General features: G+C 34.5%; 1 protein-coding gene across 1 annotated transcript in view; it reads right to left on the bottom strand.

Moving 5' to 3' along the window:
* VWA3B (von Willebrand factor A domain containing 3B) overlaps positions 1-14019 on the bottom strand; it is a 66392-nt gene that overhangs the window by 20543 nt on the left and 31830 nt on the right. The window contains exons 14-21 of the mRNA XM_057404449.1: positions 13138-13247; positions 11051-11234; positions 9494-9621; positions 7907-8013; positions 7083-7244; positions 5931-5970; positions 5653-5809; positions 2565-2683 (exon numbers count right to left, since the gene is read on the bottom strand). Of these exons, the coding sequence (XP_057260432.1) occupies positions 2565-2683; positions 5653-5809; positions 5931-5970; positions 7083-7244; positions 7907-8013; positions 9494-9621; positions 11051-11234; positions 13138-13247 (1007 nt within the window). The remainder of the gene's footprint in view (positions 1-2564; positions 2684-5652; positions 5810-5930; positions 5971-7082; positions 7245-7906; positions 8014-9493; positions 9622-11050; positions 11235-13137; positions 13248-14019) is intronic.

The raw sequence follows: 14019 nt of genomic DNA, 5'->3' as shown, positions 1-14019 counted from the left end.
ACTATTTCAGGGTCATAGAAAGATTAATGGTAATCACAGCTGCTTCTTGCCAGGATTTTCTGTGGATGGTTCTCATCAGCACCAGCATGTTAAATCAAATAACAAAATTGATTAAATGCCAGTTAATCTAAACACAGTTCCTCCAATTAAACAGTTTCAGAAAACTGTATCCTGGAGACACACGGAGAGAAATGCTTTTTAATTATTTATTGTTTTTCCTGCTAAGATAACCTCTCATTTGTGCCATTCAGGTTTCTATTTTGTTAAACTCTGGCTATGAACAAAAACTACTGACAGGAAAACAGAAGGGATTATCCCAAAACAGTGCAGTTCTGAGATCTTTTAAAAATACCACTAAACTTTCTGCTTTTGCTTTTTAGACATAAATTATAAACTCTCATTGGGTCATTTAGCTTACAGTTTTCACTGTTGACATCTCAAATAATTAAGCCATCACACAATTATTTCATTTCATACTATAGAAATAAACCTCTACGGAGATTGCTGTAATTGTACAAAAAATTCCAAACTTCCTTTGGAAATACAAGAACAAACTCATTGTTAGGAGAAATTCATATTATAACCATCAAACTTTTAACAGTCCTGCCAGATTTACTGGTGCATGTACAAAAAAGCTCATAACACCAGATTTTTAATATTAATTTCCAGTGATTGATTTTATCTACTAGAAACCAAACCCCAGCAGTTCTACAATGTAAATCACTTCATTCATTCACAATCTGCAGTCTTAGCATGCACTAATTAAGCTTATTAAATTAAGCTTATTTCAAACTTCTGAATGTGCACACTTGTAACTCATTTGTAAAAGCTTTTGGCTATACAAGATCATAGATATTTTGAAGCTTCCAGTGGTTTTCTCCTTAAGTACTGGATATTTACTTTGTTAGAGTACAGAATTTTTTGCCTTTGCCACTTTTCTCCCACTAAATCTGATGTTACAGTCAATCTACGTATAGGGAAGATACTGTTATGCTTGCTTCTGTTCTTGAAACCTGCATGCCCTTCTATATTGTCTCATGTATAGATGTCAGAATAAATTTGTGACCAATCACTATTCACAAAGCTGAACTGCAGCCTCTGCAAATTCAGTTACTGGAAAAGTATTGTGCATTTAGAGCAAAATAAATTTGACTGGGTTGCTGTCTCACATGTAGAGGAAAAGCCATGAGAACTCTTTTTTACATTGTCAATTATAAAGACCTTCAGGCAGATCTCTCTTCTATCCATCTTTTCACAGAAGCAGTGAACTCAATTTACTATTGTAAATGCACTGATTCATTGACCTGTACAGGTAAACATAAGTAAACAGTACTCCTAATCACCAAAATTATTGGGAGACTGTAAAATGCTGTCAGATCATCAGAGTTTTACCAGAAAACACTTTTCTACCCTCAGAATTGAAGTCAGTAAATGTAAAATATGCAATGGTATGGCACAGAAATGAAAAATTCAGTATTTTTGCAGAAGCCACCACAAAAAATACGCCACTTGAACCTTCTATCAAAATGAATAAAAATCGAGATTTTCGGCCTGATAATAACAGTATTGTCTCAGTGACTGAGCACACAAACTCAAAAGATTTTTATTCACTGAATTTCATTAAGATTAGACATAGCAAGCAACATTCACAAATCATAATTCTTAATTTTTACCACAAAAGATGGATACATTCAGAAATAGGACATGGGACTGAAAAACAGAGCTATTACATGTTTTGAAAGAATTGGCATGATCATAGAGCTACAGAGGGGAGAAAAACCTTAAAGGGTCTCAGTGGAATTAATCAAAAAATAAAGACTAAACATTTATCATCGATGTTATTTTTTGTCATCTAAAATAATTACATCTGTAAATGGTATTAGAAGACAGTCTGAAAAAGACATATTTATTTAAGCAATTCTAGTCAAAGCTGTCATAAGTTTACTGAATGACAGTAGTAGTCAAATAATTGCATTACTTAAAAAAAAATCTAGAGTTAGGCCAAGAAAAGAAATATCTTAGAGATCTAATGTCTTTGTCCTGTTTACTTCTGATGTGTTTTTACTAACATTTAGTTAATATCTCTCATACTTCTCTCTCTCTCAAAAAAAAAAATATAATTGTATCTTAAGGAGTTACATTCTTGCATCCATAGTTTAGTGCTAGGCAGCTGGCAGCAAAGAGCAAGCCACTAATTTAAAAGTCAGTCTATGGATTTAGGAGCTTAACTGTAAACTAAAAGCCTGGGTAGCACTGCATGTTTGGGGGATATTCCTCCTTAGGGGTTTCTGCTGTCAAGTTTACTCCCAGAAAGTAAAAGAATGATTTAATTTTTTTTAGCACTGAATAAACATTTATTATTTCCTAGCCTATTATCTGGGTCTCTTAATCCTACTTTTTTTTTTAAGAAAATAAACATTTCTTCTGCAGGTAGATGGTGGATTAAAGTATGTCAATGTGCAGAATTACCAGTATTAAGCAAAGCATGTGAGTGAATATCCACTACATAAGAAAAATCTTAAATAAGACTAAAAGCTTGATAAATTTCTGATGAGTAGACTTGCCTTTCATAGGATTTAATTGCTTGTTCCAGCTTCTCTTTATAGGCATCAAGATTCACTGCCTGAGGATTAATTAGCGTGATCCACTTCTTGTTGTTGCTAACGTGGGCCAATGGTAGGATCTATTATACAATAAAAGACAAAAACTTTATTTATCATACAACTTTTCCTCCATCAGTATAACTGAATGCCTATGAGTCCATGTCCAAGGATCAGAACAGCCAGAGGGACCACTGGAAGGCTGCAGAAAGATCTGAGCACCCCAAAGAAATGTCAGAATTAAGACATAGATTCCAGCCTGCTAATAAAATCTTCTGAATTTACACAATCCCTTTATGTAGAAGTTGCAAATTAAGATTCCTAACTACTAGTTAAGTCTAACTAAATCAGTACTGTCAAACAATTCACTTTAATAATGGAAGGGTTGGTCAGAAGGGAGACAAGAATGTCTGAAGCATGACCACATTCCAGGTTGTACTGCTTTAAAACAACACTCTATTAGCACCTAATTCTAGCATACAGGTGTGTTAGTTACTTTTTTAATGTATTTAATACTCTTATTCTGGAGGACCATATTTCCTAAGGAACTGGAGTACTAAAAATGAAGAGAGACATTTTTAACCATTGCGCTGATCACCAAAGAATGAACAAGGTGGATATTGCTCACTGAAACTAGTCTTACTTAACCATAATAAGACTTAGGAACCTAACCAGGTTAGCAGAATCAGGAACTTAAATACCTATCAAATCTCAAAATACAGCATTGACATAAATCAACTTCTTTACAAAATAAAAAGTCATACACTTAAAAGCAGATCTTCAAAAGGCAGAGAAAAAGGTATAAAAGGATGACAGAAAGGAGTAAAGATGCTTTCTCAATCTGTCAGTCCAAAGTCCCACCATCATTCAGCCTCTTAAATTACTCAGCAGTTCATGTAAGAAAAGTATTCTGGTTTTGGCTGGGATAGAGTTGTTTTGTTAGGGGTTTTTTTTGTTGGTTTTTTTTCCTCAGTAGCCAATACAGTGCTGTGTTTTGGATTTAGTATGAGAACAATGTTTATAACACACTGATGTTTTAGTTGTTGCTAAGTAGTGCTTACTTTAAGACAAAGACTTTCCAGTCTCCCATGCTCTGCCAGTGAGGAAGTGCGCAAGAAGCCAGGCAGGAGCAGAGACAGGAGAGCTGACCCAAACTAGCCAAAGGGATATTCCATACCACAGAATGTTATGCTCAGTATAGAAACTGTGGGAGTTGGCCAGGAGCCACCGATCACTGCTTGGGGATGAGCTGGGCATTAGTCTGCAGGTGATGAGCAATTGTATTGATCATCACTTGTGTTTCCTGAGTTTTACTCCTCTCTTTTTTTTTAATATTATTTATTATTGTTATTGGTTTTGTTATTATTGTGACTATATTTTACTTTATTTCAATTATGTAACTGTTCTTATCTCAATCCGCAGGTTTTGTGTTTTTCCAGTTCTCCCCCTCCATCCCACAAGGCGGTGGGGAGGACCAGGGGGAGTGAGCGAGCAGTTGTGTGGTACTTAGTTGGTGGCTGGCATTAAACCATGACAAAAAACTATTTTATACATCAATGTCCTGATAATGATTATAAACAGAAAAAAATCCAAGAAATAAATGGAGAAGATGGGGAATATTACTCTCCCCAGAAATGTCGCCAACATGTATGGTTAAGTGGGAACCTTCTCCAACTGCCTGTCTGAGACCAGGATATAGATGACAAAAAGATGGATGAGGTTCAATTTAAATAAATCTAAAACCCTGGTTGGGGGAACAAGGGAAGCAATCAGAAAATAAAATACTAAAAGACTTCTTTAATGAGAACATTTTTCAGAGATGTTTTATTTGTGTTTGAATCATTACAGCCTAGCTGGATTCCAAATTACTGTAGTATCACCATTTTTTCAGAAGCACTTTATATTTATTGTATATATATAACTACCCATGGGATTCATATGACTTTAAATTCCCCTCTCTTTCTGAGGACATCGTTTCTCTCATTAACAAATCTGTGTCACATCAGTGCCAGACCACATCTAAGTTCCTAATATTGAATTAATCTTGAGATCTCTTAGAAGCTAAAGTTAATGGGAACATGTTAGTGTGAAGTATCTTGCCAGAGACAGATGAGGTAAATCTCTGCCCAGAATTGTGAGCCATGAAATCTCACTACCTGTCATTTTCAGGAGGAGCTCGAAAGCTGAAAGGCAAGAAACAGAATACCTCTCTTCCAGTTTCATATTGCCATGGTTGTTGTCTGCTATTTACTCAAACTAATTTAATAAAAATTCAGCAGGGCTTTACCATGCAGAAGCCCACTGTTACGTTTCCTAACAAATTTCTAGAGTAACTCCAAGTACAAACAGCATCACTTACAAAATTAGTATTTAATACAGTTTATAAAACACTTTGAATAGCATATGAGGGGCAAACAAACACATTATTATGGTACTGAAGAGTAAAAGCAGAATGGAATGTCTGTCTTCTAAGCAAATAGTAAACTTGAAACACTATGTGGAATGGCAATTAGAGCTTCATGATACACAATTTATTGTAAATTTTACAGTCTCACAATTGCCTACACCTATCAGAATTAAATTTTAATTACTGAATTCCAATATTTTTCAAAAGGTCTTAGCAGACCCATGTAAACCTTGAGAATGCACAAATCCATGACTGTGCACCTGCAAAGTTTTCCAAATGAATTTATGGACCTAAAATAAATACTCCAGTGAATTAATATGTCTCAGTAGAGGCTACGGTGCTCAAGAAATTGCTGGATACCTGATGGCTGCACACTGCCATCAACTGGTAACTGTGAAATAAAAATATATAGCTCTAAAACTTAACGACAAAGTCTGCAAGAAATACTATTAACTATCAGTTTTATCTTCTTACTGATGCATGAATAAACATTCAGATATGCATTACACATTTAGTAGACATCAACCATCTACAATAAACACTAGGGAATGCAATTATGACATTTACAGAAATTAATAAAAACATCTTTCTAAAAACAGTATCAAGTTTTTTTTTGTTTGCTTTGAAACAGTGTGTGAGCATTACCTCATCAAATACTTTAGAAACTACATGTTTTTCCAGAACTGGGATGTATTTGGTACCATGAGGAACAGCAGTAGGAGCTAAGGCATCCATGATGGTGAGTCGCCTAGCAACCAAGCCATGGGTCTTCAACCAAAGAGCTGAAGAGATAGCTAAAGAACTAGAAAAAAAAGAGACTGTTAGATGTAGCACAAGGTAGAAATACATTTGAGAAGTTTGAAATGACAGAAGAAAAATATAAATAATTTGTGCGATGTATGTACATAAGTGCCAACACATACCTTTTAGATGCCCTTTTCACAGATTTCTGCACCTTCGGATCTAAAATGAAACATTAGCATTTCATTAGCTCACAACTTTTGTGCACACAAAGTACTCAAATATAAACTGACATATAATAGCATCATTTTTTATAATTTTAGCTTACTAGCAGTGTCACAAAGACTACACAGTAATCACAGTAATTCAAATGCTAAATTAATCAATAAGAATTAGGTTTCCTGTGTTTCTTGTTGCTTGATCAATAGTAACAGTGCTACTAGATGACTCATAAGCCCTAATTAATCAATGAGGAAATTTATAAAATAGTTGGGGAATAATTTAAAGAAAAATAAACTTGATGTGTATTTATTTATTACAACAACAAGAAAAAGACTATCTGGTTTATTTCCCATTTCAAGATGGGATACCAATACTAGTGATATCAGTAGCGAGATGGCAGGGAGTGGCTAATCTAAGGTATACTGCTATGAAAATCTGTATAAAAGGTATATAAAGAAATAAAAAAAGACACTGAAATGTAAAAAAAGTCAAACATCTTTAAGTATATAGGTGACTTTTTAGAACAACTTAGACAACTTATTATAAAGTTCAGAGTTGCATGAATTCCTGAGATACAAGAAAACTATCTGGATGTATATGCAAGCCCCACAGGAAATACTTTTGTCTCTATATACGCATCTATCCCAGAGAGTATGTTTTTTTCAAGTCTAAGCATACTAATAAAGTGCAACCTCCTTTTACATTGGTACCAAAGAATTAGAATCACCATTCAGCTTTAACCTCAGCATTGAAAGTAACTACAAATTACTGTATCTCAACAATCTGTTAGTGTATAACAAGATTCTCAAGATGTATTTACTCTGTTGATAAGAAGCAAGTGTGATATCCTTCCAGCAGTGTAAGGCATAGCTGTATCACTGCTGCCTCATACTGTGGAAATGACTAAGCTGTTGTAAACCTAATAGTTTGGGCACAGGCAGAAGTCTGGCTGCACCTGTAAGGGCCTTGTTACAATATCCTTCTGCATGTCCAGCTCTCTCCATCTGAGCTGTGTTCCAATCCTTTCTGCTGCATTTCTGCGCACACTTTTGCCTCAAAGGCGGCACCATTAGTTACAAACACAGCAGGAGAAATGTTATTGTCTGCCCCACCTGTTCTGGCAGACTCCTGTTCTGGCAACTTGCCTTGGCAAGTGGCTGTACATTTCACACTCTTTTTGACAGAAGACCTCTTTTTTTCAGGAGATATTCCTTCCTCTGGGCTTTCTTCTCTAGATTTCTTCAGGATTCGCAGCAGACTCGTCTTTGTTTGCTCTGTAGGTGTTGAAAGGGAAAGAAAGGAAGAGCTAACTTATTGCTCAAATATGTGCCTGGGATTTTTGAGTTCCCCTTCGCTATTCAGTCTCAATTTTTAAGGGAGTGCCTACACAAGACTTCAAACACAATCAGTCCTAATTTGTACCTTGTACTTTCCCGAGGATGAAAACTACTTTTACATCAGCTGAGTAAACCTGGTTTCAGACTGCATACAAAGAATGCTTCAAAGAGAAGCTTAGTGTTACACGTGTAATAAGCAGAAATATTAGTGTGAGCAACGCTGTAACTAATGAAACATAGATCAGGTCTTCATTCTTGCCAATGATGTACTTATTTAGAATAAAAAGAGATAAGGATTTAATAATTACTGTTAAAAAACTATTTGAAGAGCTTTCAAAACAGTCTGTCAAAACTTTTTTTCATTGCAGTGCCTGCAACGAATCATAATTGAGCAGACATCTGTTTGTCTGTTTGGACCAAATAAGTAAAATGGCCAAAAAGTAAAAATTACAAAAGTTAGAATTTCGGAAGGACGATTGTTTAAGTCAGTAAAGTATTTGTTTATTCCTACAAGGGTGGGTTTTTTTGCTATTTTTAACAGAATCTTTTCAAATTAGTGAATAAATTCTGCTAGTAACTACAGTTCATTTTAGTCTTACCGGCATATAATGCTTTCTTCCTTTGGGATGGACTGTCAGCAGTAGTCTGCCAGGTTTGCTGATGTGGTGTCAGTGTTGGCTCTTCTGAAGCACAGCATGGCCTACTGCTAAGAGTACTCAGCTCCTGAACATGTTTGTTTACAGATGACACAGTATGTATCTGCTTGTGATTTCTGCTTGTGACAAAAAGAAGAAACAAGCAGGAAAAAACTTCAAGCATATGACACTGGTTGAAAAAAATGCTAAGTTGTAGCCTTCTGGAAATTTGAATACTAATTTCACATGATTCAAACAGTATAAAATATTTTCTCTATTACCCAAGTCTGCATTTCAAAGGGGAGTTTAAACGTTAAAATATTCTTATTTTTTAAACTATTTAAAAGCAACTTCTTAGTCTGTTTAAAAGGTGTTCATTACTTTTAAGGCAATACCCTCATATATTTTTAATAGGTTCAGAATATTCCATAATAGCCACTTAGAGTCCTGGGGGAAAGAGTAAACCTACGATCAGCAAAGAAAATAACTGACACACAAATCTATCAATCTATGCACATATGTGTGTATATATATACACACACACATTTATACCTATGACCCAGCATGAATAAAATACAAAATATGCAAATTCTGAAATAAACATCTACATTTTCACATTGGACAACCCACCTGCCCTTCTACATGGAATCTTTCCACAGCACTTTCCACTTTCAATATATTTTACTACCTTTTTATTAATTTTAACTTACTGTTTTTAATAGATTTCTGTCTTACAAATCTGAGCATTATTAAATATACTTTTTTGGGGGGAAAACTATTTTTTTATTAAGGCTATTCTCCTGTTGAGATTACAAGTAACTTCATATTTAAAGTTAGGTCTGTGTTTGTTCTGAAAACAGAAACTCAGTGTAATCAGACATGCAGAAAGCTTTTCCACAGTAGCTCAAGAGTCTGCCTTCAATATGCTGTAGAAGGACCAATTTTTTAACTGTTGCTCTTGGCATCCTGAGTTTTTCAGCATGTTTTTCAACTGATGCTGAACATGAAGCTAATTTTAATGATGACAAAGCAAGGATAAATATGCCATGGACATTCAGTCTCACATGGCAAAATCAAAAATGTGAAAAGAAATAAGCTGAATTTCATTCATAGTCTTTGCCATCTTTTAAACAAATACATATATATGTAATTTATGTTTCAATCAGCATGTCCCAATGAGCAGCAATTTACTCATGAAGTACCAGGCCAGATCTACCTATAGGACAACAGTTTTTTGTGAATCCTCTCAGAGGGAGGAATTTTACCATATGCTGGAGACAGAAATATATTTTCACATTTTTGCTTTAATTATTCCTAATAATTTGAGACTATTCAGATATTTGAGATCATTTTGGCTCAGACATCACAGTACCAATGTGTTTTTCTTTTCCCGTCTTTTCCTGTAACTGTTTAAAACAAACAAATAAACAGAGAACCTTTCTTTTTCAAAGAGGAGAATGTCAGAGGTTAAAAATGCATGGCAATGAGAAAGGAGAAATGTGACAGATAGCCCCTATCTCTTATTAACATAATAGCAGTATGAGGACATACTTATTCTCTAAATCATTTTCTCCATTACAAGATTCTATCATCAGACTTTCGGCATGAAAGGCCTTCACTTTCTCCAGGTCTCTTTCTCCTTGCTCAATCTCTCTTTTCAAAAGATGTATATCTTCACTCTAACAAAAAGAAAATCATAGAATCACAGAATCACAGAATCACAGAATCAGAGAAGCATAAAACAGTTTGTGTTGGAAGGGACCTTCAAAGGTCGTCTAGTCCAATCAAATGTTCTATAACAATTACTATTAAACATGCTTCATTTCTGAACTGAAACTATGCAAGCTGTCATAATAATTCTGAATAATGTCTCAGGACAGCTGCAAAGTTCTGTATACTTTTTCAGGTAGTCTCTTGTACTTGGCAATACAGACTTCCAAATTAACCTTCCTTTTTAGGAAAAGGAAGAACGTTCCCTAACAAGCCAGTTATCCCTTGAGATGCAAACATCATCACAATACTAACATATAAGAGATATAATCCTCAGTAGCTCCCCTCATTCCCAGCAAGCAAACAAGTAAATAAATATAATAGAAGATATTTACATTACAAATGTTGTCCTGTCATTCTACAAATCACAGCTGTATCACATACTGTCCCTGAAAAATGAGACGTAAAAAACATACTCTTCAAGTAAACAATGGAACTAAATATGAATCATTTGGACTACAGGAGGAAACAGGAAGGATCCCTTTACAACTCCCACAGGGCCAGAAGTCTGGAGTTGGAGAACACAGACTGCCCCTCATCTTTCCAACATGCTCAGTTTCACACAGTCTGCACCAGCAGAATCATGGAAATTGTGCAGTACACAGTCTGATACCTTTCAAGAGCTGGAGTATTTCTACTACATCTCCTGCTACTGTCTTGTTCCTTATTGCTCTCATTGTTCCACTACCACCATTTGTAAAAGTTGTGGAACTAATTAACTCTACCTTAATTAAAAACAAGAATATACTTTAAATGGGTGTTTCTGATAGTCAGTTCAGAAATTTCCTATAGGGAATTGCTAGATTGAGTCGCTTAGTCACACATGATAGATCATTGCTATTACAGTCATTTTACTCATTATAGATCTCTCCCCAGTGGCTACTGTAGAGCAAACTTTAAGCAAAATTCATAGAATCATTCCTTCATCATCATTCAAATTCAGCTCTGATATCTTTCATTTACTGGTATGATACAAACCATAGTTTTATTTTAAAAAGTGACTGATTTTTGAGACCACAGAGATCATATGTGTTTCTTCCAGAGCTTAATTTGGTCTATATGTGGTTTGGGTGTTGGTTTCTGTTGTTTTTTTTTTGGCAACAGTAGCATTACAAATGTACTTTGCATGATATTTGGGCTTTTTTTGTTGTGATCTAGTACAAGTTCATAAGAAAAAATGTCAGAGATTGCTTTCACATCACTTCAAATCTGACTAGGATAAATCCTCTTTTTCAATAATCTCTTACATGAAATCACAATGATGTGAGTCATAGTTACTTCAATAGAATGATATGATATATGATATGAAGAAACAAACATTTATTTTAAGATACTCACAACAATAAACTCCGAAGCATCAGGATCAGTCAAATAAATGTTGTAATAATGGAACCGTCCCTCTGTTTCAGTAGATAGTTCATACAAAAATTTATTAGCTTCTGTATCATCACAGTTGAAGGACACAGTATGGATGGGAACTTTACAGTGAATCTGGACATGAGCCAAAATTATGGGGGGGGGGCTGTAAATCAAAAATATATATTAAACATGTGGCATCTAGAAATGTATTTATGGAAACATGGAGAATATTTAAGTATTTAATCAGTCATACTGTTGCTTAGAGACACATGTAGAGCAGTTAAAAGCATACATTTTATATGGATAGCTATTTCACATTAAATAAAATGAGCTAATTGAAAACTGAATTTGAAACACTGATAATGCATTAAGGCACAGGATACTCTAATAAAATAAAGTGTTAGTTGTAATAAAATCAGTACTCTTTGTTTCTAAAATCTTAAAGCAAATTACTAAAGCATAGGAAATTAAACTACTACATTGGTGTTCAGTATCACTAGATGTATATTATAATATTTTTTGACATATATAACTGTTGATATATTAAGCTAAATTAGTTCAATGAAAAGTTGATTCAATACCAGGAAACAAAATAGAGGTGGAGAAAACAGGAAACCTAGTGTTCCTACTCCAAGAAAGAAATCAAAATCAGGTGAGAATATATAAGATGTACCATGTCCAAAAATGCTGAAGAATATAGTAGAAAAAAATTATTGACTCACTTCTCCAACTTTTGGAGAATTTTTTTTTCTTTTTTTCTTCCTTATCAGGGCATAAATAAAGTATTTATGCAATTTATGATACTTTCTGAATCCTATATATATTTAATATTCTTCAGTAGTTAATTTCATGTGGTCTTCAGCCCAGCTATTTGCCTAAGTAAAGTCAGGATTTTGTTGCATATTTGCTATTACAAGCAAGGTAAATTTTCAAGGGCAAATAAAGTATTTTTTAAATGCCATTCTCAGCATACAGGTTAGTTTTCACCAGGCATTACAGCTTGAAACTGGGTTTTTACAGTTTTTAGTTGGTGTTGCATAGGGTGATATAACATGAAATAGCATCATTTAAAGTTATGGTAGCAACATATTCAAAAATAAAAACATACTTTCGATTTCATTATCCACTTAAAACTAGACTTAAAGCAGTACCAGACTGCTGCTACTCCAGAATTGCACCTACATAAGATCAAATTTGACTCAGTAGGAAAAAACTGGAATCATACAGAGACCTAATGGAACAATAGTATAGATTGGATATTAGGAAAAACTTCTTCACAGAGAGGGTGGTCAGGCATTGGAACAGGCTGCCCAGGGAAGTGGTGGAATCACTGTCTCTAGAAGTGTTCAAAAACCATGTTGATGGGGTCCTCAGTGACATGGTTTAGTGGTGGTCTTGGAAGTCCTGGCATAACAGTTGGACTTGATGATCTTAAAGGTCTTTTCCAACCTAGTTGATTCTATGATTCTATGATAATATTAATGATAACACCTTTATATGAGAAAAAAAAATAAAATAGGTCCTTCTCAAAAATGGCATAGCCTTTGTGCAAGTTCTGCAACACAATGTAAGAAGGTGCCTACTTATATATTTAATGTGTTCTTTGAGGGAAAATGTTGAACATAAACTAGTGTGTGGGGATGATAGCAATAATTTTCTGTTTAGGGATGCAAGATTACAGCTTTTTAATATTTAAATCCAGCCATATCATGGACCGTCATTATTTTTTTTTTTTTTAATTCATGATATATTTGTACTAAGTTACAGAGACATTTTATTTAACACAAATTCTAATCTTGATAGTAACATATCCATTTCATTTAATCCATTACCAGATCCTTAAAACAACTCATGAGAAACATCAAGAGTTATCATGCACTAAAGACTGGACTGTGCATGGAGAGTTCTAATCAAAACCCCTTCACCAACAGTACATTTCTCAGATAACATTTTTCAATATTATGACCACATCTGACAGATTCCAAGAGACTCAGCTCTGCAGGTATGATATTCATCTCATACTTCAGCCTTCTGACACCACAATACTGCATTTTCTCTTTTCCAACTTCAGAAATACCTGATCAGGTCTCCCATCAGTCAAGAGATAAATTGCCTGCGTGTCAGTATCAGCCAGAGCAATCTGGAGAGCTTTGAGTGTATTTGTGGAACCTCCAACCTAAGAAACCAAAAAGAAAAAATAAAGAGACAGCTATAAATACTAACAGTTCTTTGTTCTTAAATTCATAATGACAGTGTACTGATTTAAAGGATATTACAGAAACAAAATCAGTAATAAAATGGTGAAAATATTTGTCATCTAGCTAGAAAAATCAAAGCTAGTGTCAAAGTAGCATGAATTGGTATCAAATTGGTATTCAGTGCTTATGCAAAGACACAAGCAAAATGTTGGCAACAGAAATATGAGCTGTAAAAGCAGAAGCAATCACTGAAAGACTATAAACAGGTAGGAAGATTTAAAATGAAGATACATTGTATTATATTTTCCCACTAAAGCTACTGATTGCCAACTCAACACACTCCCTTGGAAATACGTATTTTACTTAACCAAATAATTCAAAAGCTCCACAAAAGAGTTGCACAAGTTTATTTCTCAAAAATACATAAAGGACTTGCTGGTTTTCTGAGCAACATTTTTTCCAAACTATCATCTCCCATCTACACCCTTGGCACACCAATGTAGACATCATTTATTATTTAGCATGGAAGTTAGCTATAAGCACAAAACATATCCAGTAAAGCAGTACTGTGCCCCTAAAAATTCCAATTTGAGCAATACTAGCATTTTCCTTGTGTCATTTGCATATGTAGTAATCATGGTGTGTCTTTTTTCTTTTATACTAAATGCAACTCTAAACTCACAGAAATTCATTTATGGCTTACAGGAACCTATAAACTACATTCTGCGTCTTCAGATTTCCTTTTAAACA

The sequence above is a fragment of the Pezoporus wallicus genome, unplaced genomic scaffold, assembly GCF_028554395.1.
Source record: "Pezoporus wallicus isolate ANWC-B61680 ecotype Strahan unplaced genomic scaffold, APGP_CSIRO_Pwel_v1 contig_5787, whole genome shotgun sequence".
Lineage (NCBI taxonomy): Eukaryota > Metazoa > Chordata > Aves > Psittaciformes > Psittacidae > Pezoporus > Pezoporus wallicus.
Note: the sequence above shows the minus strand (reverse complement) of the source record. Positions and strands in the feature narration are given on the sequence as shown.